Source organism: Xiphias gladius, chromosome 17 (assembly GCF_016859285.1).
Source record: "Xiphias gladius isolate SHS-SW01 ecotype Sanya breed wild chromosome 17, ASM1685928v1, whole genome shotgun sequence".
In the NCBI taxonomy this organism is placed as follows: domain Eukaryota; kingdom Metazoa; phylum Chordata; class Actinopteri; order Istiophoriformes; family Xiphiidae; genus Xiphias; species Xiphias gladius.
Window position 1 is genome coordinate 11,539,831 of NC_053416.1, and position 12,083 is coordinate 11,551,913.

The 12,083-nt window shown below is 37.1% G+C and overlaps 1 protein-coding gene across 2 annotated transcripts in view; it reads right to left on the reverse strand.

The window, feature by feature from the left end:
- Positions 1-4,805: 4,805 nt before the first annotated feature.
- The window catches only part of gabrg2 (gamma-aminobutyric acid type A receptor subunit gamma2), a 48,353-nt gene continuing 41,075 nt past the window's right edge, over positions 4,806-12,083 (reverse strand). Inside the window, exons 8-10 of one of the 2 annotated variants that reach the window (XM_040150337.1) lie at positions 10,142-10,347; positions 7,969-7,992; positions 4,806-5,263 (exon numbers count right to left, since the gene is read on the reverse strand). In XM_040150337.1, coding sequence (XP_040006271.1) covers positions 4,982-5,263; positions 7,969-7,992; positions 10,142-10,347 — 512 coding nt within the window. In that variant the 3' untranslated portion in view covers positions 4,806-4,981. The remainder of the gene's footprint in view (positions 5,264-7,968; positions 7,993-10,141; positions 10,348-12,083) is intronic. The other variant, XM_040150338.1, reaches the window with a different exon arrangement.

Here is a 12,083-nt window from a genome sequence, read left to right on the forward strand (position 1 = left end):
ATGTCCTTAGCTGTTTCCCTAAAAGCAGGTTAGTACTAAAATGACTCTTTGTTTGTATATCAGATAATGTAATGACCCGTTTGCAATTATGCCTCCAAATTTAGCAATAAAAGTTCACATGTGAGTCTAATTATTACACTGTCGGTGCGATATACTTTTCTCACACTGAATTTCCAATAACTATAACATCCACCATCTGCTTCTTTCTGTAGAGATGCTGGTTACCTCAGCCTCAGAAAGGATGCCATATCAAAGTTGACAGCTCATCAAAATGACTGACAAGTGCTGAGTGGAAACCTGGCCAGGTGAACGGGGCAGGACCATTTAATGTGTTTTGCTTCTACAAGGGGAAAATAATAATGATTTCCATAAGTCATACTATGACTTATGGAAATCATACTATTAAAATGTCTCAGCATGTCAGCTATTAAAATGTCTAAATATGTCAGTTGTAATTTTCAACGTGATTAAAGTGACTTCTTGACAGTTGATCAAATGACAGAGTACAATAAACATATTTATCTATTTCACTATTTTCATTAAAACTTATAATCATTGCCTGAGAATAAGATAAAATAGGAAGTTTTTAACTTTTTAAGTGGCCATGTCCGTGCTTCGGTTCTGGACTATCTATCTTAGTATCCATGCTTGGTGCATAATGTATGTTTTAATTGACTGGATGAAATTAGCTAATTTATCTGTACCAGGATACTGTAGGAGGGCTGTAGTGGAGGGTGAACAAGCTATCATTTACCACCTTTATCTTCTCAGTAGAATTTATCTGCCTGACATGAAATCATAGTAAAGTCAAATATAGTTTAATTGAAACTGAAAATTTTTTTTTTTTTTTTAGTATATCACTAGTTGCTTGTCATTAGGAACTCGCTCAGATTACTTTTCTGTGTGTACATCACGGTGCTTCTAAAATTATTGCAGCTCTAAAATAATTGCTTCTATACTCTCAGTATTTGCATTTCTACAAAAGGGCCTTCCACTATTAGCATTAACCTCTCCTTTTGCATCATACTCACACACTGCAGTGCGAGACTCGTGAAAGAATATGAGCAACTTGGTCTATGGCTTGGACCTTGGAAACCAATTGACACTTATAGGATTCCAAAAGGTTTGTTAATTCTAAGATTGTCTGCCATGTGGAACTTTATTCATAGTCAAATAGTGCTTCAGCACCAGCATGTTGTTCCTCACAAACCCCTTTTAATGTGTTATTGTTCAGGAGACAACGGCTTCTAGGCAATCTGAGCTCCCAGGCAGTTGTCTTTGTCCTCTGATATTCAGTTTCAGGAATCTTAAGTCCATAATGGCGCATATCATAATTCTGTAACAATATAGAATGCCACTGAAATATTAATAAACATGACACTGCTGATCATAAATAGTAATAATGAACCTATACACACACTGATAAATGCAACCATTTTATTGTAAAATTCCACAGCTATGTGCAGTTCCCTTATGAAAAGGATATTTTCCAGTACATGTATAGTATATTATGCAGACCCTAACAGAATTGATCAGTGCCCCTTTTATACAATACTGAAATATACATAGATGGCAAACAACTAACATACCGTATGTATGAGAATCATATGAAATTTATTTTGTTCTTGGATACCTTTTACTGAAATCTGTAATTGCAGTGCGTATTATTTTGTTTTCTGCATTGTGACAAAATACATAACAATAGAAAATATCTACATGTGCTGTTCACATATGTTTCATTTGTGGGTCCTAAAATAAATAAAATCACTTTGTCGAAAAAAAGTACAGTGTATTAAAAGTCCATGTCAATGCAGGCAAAGGACCAGCTGAAACAACACTTGAATTAGTCCCAATTCTTCAAAACATCCCTGTTTGCCCTGTTTGACGGAAAACGTGTTCGGCATGCACACTACTGAATATAAACACATTCCAGTACCTTCCATACATCTACATATCTCTGCATTTACAGTAGAGTGCACACAAATATAAATATGATATTAAACAAGTGATAAACAAAATTTAAAAAAATTCCATAAAGTATGTTTGTTTTCTGTAGCACTGTTCAAACACAAGACATACTCCGTTATCAGTGTGATGGATCTGTAAATGAAGTCAGATACAGTCTTCCCGTTCATCCTGATATAATAATACGGTCTGGTCTATATCTGTCTGATCTATATTTGAACTGTCTTCATGCTTTTGTTTCTGTAACATATTAAAAAAAAAGACACGTCCAGAGCATCTGCAGATTCATGTCTAAGTGAACATCAATGTGGCAAACATTCGCTGTATCGCATTTCCTTCAAGAAACCACTCATTTTTAGCATGTTTTTTTTTTTTTTCTTCCACAAAGCAGGATAAGTGGATTCACAAATGATATAACAATTTGATATTCTCTATTGCATGTGTCAGTTTGGCACTTTATAAGATGTAATCACTCTTGTTACACTTCTTTTAACTACTGAACACTGATGACGGCCCGTCCACACTGCTATTGACACACTACGGCCCTAAAGATGTGAGGAGTATGTGCACACTGAAGACGGGTTTGGACTACTACGTGGCAGCTTTGGAACACAACAGGACCACCGTTAAATACGAAAGGGAAAGAACTCCAGGAAGTATGAGATACTCTGGTAAATGCATATGTTAGTATCATCAGCGATGCTTTATTAATGATGGCAAATATTAAGACTAATGACAACCCATGTAGTGGTGGAAAAAGTGGAAATAATTAATAGTCACTTAGACAAGCAAATCTTCTTCATCTGGTGGCTTTGGAACTGTTTTTTGTGGGGGTTTTTTTTTGTTTTTTTTTTTTCCCCTGAAAATATTTAAGTCTACTACTCAGAAGCTGCACAACAGGTAATGTTGCAACTCACTAGTTCAACAGATATAACAGTTTGACAGGCCTTTGTGAGAAGTGTACATTGATCACAACATAGAAAACACAAGATAAATAAGCTCAAGCTCCACCGACACAGCCAACAAAAATGTATGTTTGATATAAATGACAGCATTCTGTGTTTCTTTTACAGGGGCGCTATGAACATAAAATGCAATTTCTGTCAACAGAATAAATAAATAAATACCATCAGTGAATAAATAAATAAATAAGTACCCCGTTAACCCCGAGTATTCTACATGGTCAGTCCAGCATAATACAATAAGTCTAATATACTGTATGATGATATACTGTAATAATGCTAAAATTACAAAATATATTCCCTTTATAAAATCCCAAGGGCCTGACGAATGTTTTATTCTTTTTATAATTTATGTACATAAACAATGTGAGTTACACCCATTCCATGTGAGGGGGGGGGGGGTTGTAATTCATGTTCATTACATCTTATCATACACAACATTTACAATTCAGATGCTTTCGCTGTGTTCTCTGCTCTCTTTACGCCATGTTATGGCATTCAAAAGAAATTTTAAGAGGAAAAGTGAAAACAAATAAAAAAATTTGGCCCAACCAGAGAATCAGTTTCCTCACTGTGTGATGGTTTACGTTCTCAGTGTTTCTTTTCAAAGAGACAGGAAGTGAAATGCTTGATTAGAAGGCTTAAACATCTGTCCTTTTTTTTTTTTTCTTTTTACTTGAATGAAGCTTTCAAGTTTATCTATTATCAATTGATATTTTTTCAGGTTGTATTTTTTTAGGTTTGTTTGTTTGTTTCTTACCTTAGAAGAATGACACACAGAACTCTGTTCTACTGCAGGGACTTCAAAATACCCTACAGCTGACTCTACTCACATTTGCATTAAAGTGTAGATTAGTTTGAATTCCTCTATTTGAAAAAAAAAAATCTCAACCTCTGGTTACGCAGCTGCAGTTATCACTCTGCTAATGTATAGGGCAAACTTGATAACTTTTTATAAGAAAACCTAACTTGTGGTACAGGGTCTCTTGTAAAAGCTCGCATAACCAAAATACAACAGTAGTATGTCATTACATAAATGCACACTTTTAACAGCAAATGGAGGAGAGGATGTAAAGTCAGTGTTTTCTATATCGTAAGATAATGGCTGCGAGAAAAATGATTAAACCAGTTGTCTGGCCTGAAATTCTGGTCTGATCCTCCCACCTGTACGCAAAGATGACTCTTCAACTCAAAAGCATAAACTGGGCACATTTTTATCGTTTACTTTTCCAATTTTCCTAGAAAACAGTATAATTAAATCCTGAATTATAATCAACAGTGCTCATTTTTTAGTTTACATAGCCAACAATAGAAGACCATAAAACATGTTGATTTTCGGCCTGAAAGGCGCATGCAGTAAATGTAAACCACTATGTAATAGGAAAATATATACAGTGTCTTTACAGTTGAGCTTTGTCCATAAACAGCATCATTGCTCTCTGACCACACATGAAAAATGCAATTTTTATTTGTGCTAACGTGTTAGCTAAATAAATTAAAAATAAATTAGCATTATCAAAATGAATTCCAATGTCACTGTCTGACATAGCTCTGTTAAAGTGCTTCAGATTTTGTGTTTTAGCTTGTTAAAAAAAAAAAAAAAAGTGAAAATGATGAGACATAGATTACGTAATTTAGATTTTTCTGCTCTGTGTTTGATGTGATCTGCATTACTATTTATTTTAACTTTGTTTTGTGGAAAGAATGCATTTTTCTGAAAATGAATCAATTAGTGAATATCCCATTGAGAAGAAATTAACAGGAAATTCCAAAAGAAAGACCAAAATAAAAACAAAAACAAAACTTGGATTCTTGTTAATTGCTGACACAATATTTTCACAACACATCAGTAAAATTTAATGCTACAATGTTTTAAAGTTTTCGGGTTAAATAACTAAAATGTAAAGAGCTTAAAATTTCAGAATTAAAATAAATGCTTTAAATCAAATCACTGGGTGTTTCAGTGGGTCCCCTCCTTCAAAAAGTCCCTTGGTGGCGCAGAGCGTATGTAGAATGTAATGAACTGAATGATAAGGCTGGATACACACCAGGGCCTAGAGATAGAGATAGGAGACCCAGTAGACCAGGTTGAAGAGACCAAATGCAGTGGGGAAGAAGATGCGTGCATACGAGTCTATCTTGGCAATGCGGATGTGCAACCTGCCGTGCCGCCAGGCTCCAGAGCGGCAGTCTTCGAAACAGCAGAAGAAGCTGGTGCAGTCCTTCCCGTCCAGACACTCGTAGCCGTACTCCTCGTCCCGCTCCTGCATGTGTGTGGCATTGTTCATTTGAATGGCTGTGGCTGAGCGTGGACGGATGTCTACCGTGGGTGTCTGCTTTTAACAGGACAAAATGACACAGTTAGCCACCGGAGAGTGCCGTAATTAAGACCTCAGTGACATAACAGGGGATCTCATTTGAGTTGACATTTTTCTGTCTTTCACCTCATTTTCTGTCATTAGTCAGCAAAATGTAATTTGCACCTTGAACTTTCCAATGGACCCTTTTAATGTCAAAAGACCCATAACTACCACCTGTGGATGTAATTAGTGAGGCTTATAACGACAATATAGACCCACGGTGGAACCCATTTTGCAGATTACACCATTTGGCTAGGGTATAGCTGATGGCTTAGGCAGTCATAACATTTTTAGGACAGGAGTCTATATTGCCTTATTTCGCAGTCGTATAAAGCTAGTGCTGGGCAATGCCACTCCATTTTTTTATCTTGATTATGCTGCTGCACAACATTTAAAAATGCTGTGAAAACACTGTAGCAAACAGGTGACTGTGCGTCATTTGTTCTAAGGACAGTTTTTAAAATGTTCTTCAATCCTTAAAAGAATTTCATAATTTGGAACTGCATGGATGTTGTAAGCGGTTTTTCTGAAATACGTTTACAGGATATGTTGTAACTGGCTTATGATGCATCGTAAACCTAAGCTTAGGGAGACGCATGTGTTGGGAGATATGTAGCACGCAGCTCAATATTTTTCCAGCCCACTCATTCTCTCACTAAATGGGTTAAAATAAACCTCCTTTTCAAACTGTGCGCACCACTGGAGGCCACATGCCTTTCGTTTGGGAAGATTCCTAAAATAGGACAGTGACATCAGCAAATCTGTGGCCCTGTCATTCTAAAGGGAGACAATTAGTATTCAAATGGACCATTTTCATCAGCTTTTATCTCAAAATGCTATGCCACCTTTGCACAAATTGGAATTCTGGCTGTTTGGCAGATTAAATGCCCCCCCTTTTGGTAGAAACAGAAGGTTCCTTGACCTTGCTGATAAACTAGAGTGCCAGGCTCATCACTTAAAAAAAGACATAATGAGTTGCGCATACTCCAAAGTTCCAATTCAAAAATTTCACATCACCGCTCTCAACCAAAAAAGTGCAAGTATTTTTCATTTATTCTGTTCTTTATGTTTTGGCTTTATGTCTTGGCTTTAATATATATATATAATATAATAACATATAAATGACTGCACCAGCACTCCAAACAAAACTCACAGCATGTGTTTATGCTCTGTGTTGGGAGACTATGAGATACTTGTTCATTTTAATCAATTCATTTTTAATTGCAACAAACATCACACAACAGTTAATACCTTTTTTTTTTGTTTTGTTTTGCCCCCAACCCCCATTTTTATGTATCTACAATAGGCATGCTTGCCGCAAAAAAAAATAGGTCATTGCAGTTTTAGTTTGAACATAACATTATCTGCTGTAAGCATGCATCCTCAAACAAGCTTAAAATACTTAAACTTGATTGAACTGTTCATTCCCTACAACTTCTCATCTTGCCCAGCACTAGTGCACAAACCTGCTGTCCCTTTGAAAACGATACATAACCACAAACAAAGCAACTTACAGGTTAGTTTCAGCATTTTTGTCCTTATTAACGGACAGTATGTTGAGTTAATAAGGGGATTAGCAGAACAGGTTATGACTCGGTTCTCAAAGGGGATTGGTTGCACTGGAGGAAAGCGCAGTGGAAGCTCAAGCAGAAGGAGCATTGACAGCATCCTGCCGCATGGCCTGGTCAAGCCGGGCTGTGCTGAGTCGGTGTTAGCAAAGAAAAGAAAACAAAAACAAAAAACAGAACAAAAAAAACCACAGAAACAACACAGTGGCACTGGCAACTTTAACTGGCTGAAAGTAGACAACCTCTCAGAGAAGACAAAGGGTGGAAAAACTTGGGATCATTACTGGAGGATCCCTTGGTTAAGTTGCGTAAGCTGAATATTTGATGTTAGTTTTTCCATACTGCAGGTGGATTTTTGCAGTAGTACATTTAGACTCATGTCTAGGCTGAAAATCTAACTTATTCTACCTTAAAAATATTCCTCCTTGTAAAATATTGATGTGGACCCCTCTACGTGGAAAAGCAGATTATCTTGTCTTGACTCGTGCGTTAAGTTAAATTTAGATTTTCGCTAGCTCCCACCCACCCTGGATGATTTTCGGGTGTTTAAAGATTAGCACGTGTTAATCTTTTGAATGGACCTCCAACTTTAAATAGACTTAACACAGTGCAGGGGTTGTCTGTTTCAGTCTGTTAACGCTCTGCTGACTCTGTCGGAAGCGTCAGGTTGAGAAGCTCAACAAACACACAGGTATAGATTTACTGGCAGAAGGGAAAGAAGAGGAAGCTATTGCAGCGGCTGCTAGTTCACTGTGGTTACAACAACAACAAAGAGTGAAACAGGACAGAGGGAGCCAGAATGAGTCCATACTGGGCCTGGTCTATTACATTCCTCTGGACACGGGATGTGTGGGATGCTTATTTGAATTTTAAAAACTGTATAAGTACGTCTGGCTGGCTGCCTCCGCACTGTGCACTGCAGAGCGCCCCTTTTTAATGTTATCTCTGATACCTATTTAGTAACTGAGGAGGAGTACAGTAAGAATGCAGGTAGATAAAGAGGGAATAGAGAGAGGCGTATCTGCTGTAGAACAGACAAAAAAGCAGTGAGGTGCTGGGGGCTCAAAGAGCCAAAATGCAGCAGACACATGCAGTCAGACACAGGCAATATACCTTTGAGGAAAAGAGCCGGAGGAGCTTTTGTCCAGACAGGAAACAAATAATATGTGGAATTGAAAGAGAGTAACAAAAAACAAAGAATACATGTAAACAGAGAACAAAAACATTAATTAAAAGGAAAAATAAACAGAAACACAAAGATAATGTGTGAAAATTTACAAGTACTGTCCTATTTAACTGAAAATGGAAAGAGAGGAAATATACTGCAGAGAGACACATGTTATGAACAGACACAAAGGGGAGATGCATGGTGGGATATATGTATCTCACATGCTTCTTACGCCAGCATCACCTTAGGAAAAAATATTACTGCAAAACTAGAAAGATTAAGTATACACAGTCCATACTTCAGAATCTAAATACTGACATCATTACGTTTTTCACATTAAGTCGGGAGCATTTGTCTTACACAGCACTTCTTCAAGCATCTTTGTCAGTTCCAGTATGTGTAACGAAATGCAGTGGTGATGCTTGACAGTATTCTAAAAGAAATAAACTAAACTGATGGGAGGAAATATGATCGTCAAAAATCCCTCTGCATTTTATGAAGACTGGCTATACGTTGCATAGAACGAAATCCGCTCAAAAGTAGTCAAATAAACTTCTGAAGTTCTTTATTTATATTTCCTCGATATCCTATTATTTCCATATTTTTAACAATTCATGAGTCAAAAGAGTTTCAGAGACCTCCTTCCTTTGCATACTTCCTCCTTCCTGCATCTTGGCAAGTCGCACAGAGAACCTAGAAAAGCCCCTCTGAGATGGCAAACTGGCATTACACCTTCCACTTCATTATTCATTCATTCATCCAGACAGTTAGACCATGTGCAAAACCTTAGCTCAGAGGCTGAAACTAGAGCGCCCCACTTTCCCCCCTAAGTTCCAGTTCTGCTCTCCTGTTCAACCAAGCGCAGTATACTTAGAGGTTTAAGATTTAATAACTTTCAGGTCTTGTGGATTAAGTCCAAAAACATGCCATAACTTCAAAGATACATTTCAGTTTCCTACGACCCCTTAAAAAAGTACCGCAAAGTGGTTAAGTTGTCCAAAAATAAATGCACGAAAACAAACTTTTTCCTCTAAGCAGAAATCAAGTGGTAGATTCGGACAAATTTTCAAAAAACGTCTTCATCTCTAGAACCATGATCCAACCCTAGCTGATAAGGGAATTAAAAAAGAACATTTTGGTGAAAATAGAAATTACCGTAAAATGTATCCCTATACCCTTTTTCTTGGATTTAAATGTGTGAAAACGCAGGACAGGCGAAATTAGGCATGCGGAAAATATATAATTGACTTAAATTCTGAGAATGGCAGTAAGGGAAAGATTTACATTTATTAAAATGACTATTTATTAAATAGTTAGTTTGCTATGAAATCTTGAGGAATTGTGACTGATTTACAATTTGCATTTGGCTTTAATGTCCTGTTAAAAGGTGATAATTTGGTTTCTCTTCCGGGTGGACTTGACTGTTAATCCTATGTGGTGAGATGGTTTGGTTTGTTATGTTTGTGTAGTTATAGTGTGTATTTATGGGCGTATGTGTGCGGTATATGCGAATAGCCAATGCTTAGGCTGGTGCTAATTGGGATCCTAATAAAGAACGAAAGAAAAAATGGGAGAATGCTAGTCTAGCTGTCGGAGGTAAATGTACTCAGCGCAATAAGTGCTCATATATTTGGCGTGAACCTCTCAACCGAGATGACATGATCTCATGAGGGATTTAGGGCTCACATCAGGCCAACCCTCCTGTCATGTGACATGGGTCTAAATTACAACTGTAACAGATGTGTGATGGATTAGGAAAAGGTTTGAGCTGCAAGCCTCGCTCATTGAGTAATTTGAGTTGGTGGCCACTGGGAAGATGCTCCCTTAGGGTTACTAAGCAGTGTATGGCTATTTTCTAAGGATTATCCCAGTACTGCAATACAGCGGGGGAGGGACAGAGAGGGTGTAGGAAAAACTTGACCTTTCACCTAAATAAAGGATACTGTGAACGCTGTAAAGACATTGCAGCACCTGATGTAGTACATTAATCAAAATAAAGTTGTTTGTATCGACATGGTTAAATTAAGCAACCTCTCTTGATCAAAAACTTAGCCCTCACGTAATAATAGTGATTAAAAAAAAAAAGTTCACTCCAGTTAGTTTTAGAAAGACGCTCACCGGGTTTTTCTTCTTCTTGTCCTTTTTGGCACTCGGCTTCCTGTTGCTGACAAAGTAGTGCAGTGTGCCATACTCTATAAGCGCAGCAAAGACGAAGATGAAGCAGACAGACACAAATAGGTCCATGGCGGTCACATAGGAAACCTTTGGAAGGGATTTCCTGGCAATAGTACTCAGTGTGGTCATGGTTAGCACAGTGGTGATGCCTGGTAAAGAGATCAGAGAAAACAAGGGAAATTAGTTCTGCTCAAAATCAGGACGAATAAGAAATGTTTAAGTTCAAATATAGTGTACTCTATTGCATAGATGTCAATGGTATATGTCATTTTACATTCCTCTTAAATCTTAAAAAATGCTCTATAATTTGGTTAAATATTGTAAAATAGTAATTTAAAATGTTACGCTGCTTGTTTTATATTGTTTCATATAATTGTCAACAGCAGCTTGCTAAACTGTAGATGATGATATTAATAAAAGGAAATACAATGTTAGTTATAACATTAATACAAGCATCTTTAAGTACTTAACGTTTTCTTAAATCTGTCATGATGTTGAATAATGAAGAATATGACTTCACAGTTGGAAGGAAGCTGAAATCAGCTGAAATCCAAGCAGGCAGTCAGACCTGGAGTGAATGTCTTTATGTGTAAAATACATTTTTTTAATTCATATTCCCTTGTGCTCATAAATTTTCTCAGCCTAAGAACACATGTACTTCTAAATGCTTCAGTGTAGATGGTACAGTTTTCACGTTAGAAACATGCAGAGTGTACTACCACTAGAGAAGAACAAAACAAAACCAAACAACAACCAAAAAAACCCTCCAGAATGGGTTAAATATAAGTGAATTGAGTTGCATATCTGAAGCTCCATATGAAGGAAGGTGTGACAAATTTATTTTGTCATTTTATTTTATTAACGTCATGCTAGAGGTTTATTTTGTTCAACAGCAACTTACAAGATTCCGTTACAATCTTTCACAACAGACCTTTAAGACTGCTAAAAAAAAACAACAAAACAAATGAATGATGAATTATTTTAAGCAGCACTTATAAATTAGCAGCTCTATGTACTGTATAAATATTCATTTTTGTGACTGATATATGTATGTATATATATAGTTGTAATTATATAAATAAAAGAGGATTAATATCGGCTGTTTAATTGTAAGCATTTAACAGGTAGGCGGCCATTAGGGAGGAGTGAGCAGCTGTTTTACTGTCCCCTTGATCCACATACAAGTTTATGGTTCAGCTAGCATTGACCACCACGCTGACATACTACATGCCTATGTCCACCATCTGGTAACCCTCGCCCCTTTTACTCGCGCTGTCTGGCTCTAATGATGATGTAGATGGAGGTGGGGAGATGGCACTCGATTAGGAAATGTGTTTATAAATACACTGATACAACAGATTACTAACAGCAGCCTCACAACCCCCAAACACCGACAAGCGGAAAAGGCCGCCTTCTTCCTTTAAATAAACCATATATGTAAGGGGAATTGCTTTGTATTTAGAGGATGTTTTATGTCTAAATTTAATGTCGACTGAAAGAAATCAGCATCTGCGTCAAGATTAACAGGGCGGTATTGTGAGGGAATTGATATATTTCTGGATGGCACTGAAGGATTAAGAATTATGTCATCTGCATTAATCTGCTTTCTAACCACCTGGCTGCCTCTACCTCCTGCATCATCTTTCAAAGAGGAAATTAAGATATTTGGTACGATTTTGGAAAGGAATTAATAGTGTTATTATATCGGCTGCAAATCTGGAGCCGAAGAATCACACGAAAACACAACAACCTATTTTTAAGGAGATTAATGACTGACAAAGTAATGATGATAGTGAGGTAGCATGAGCGTATCTGCCGCAGGGATTGTTTTACATTCGGTTATGCTCACTAATGATCACATTAAAGGGACTTAGAGGTCACGATT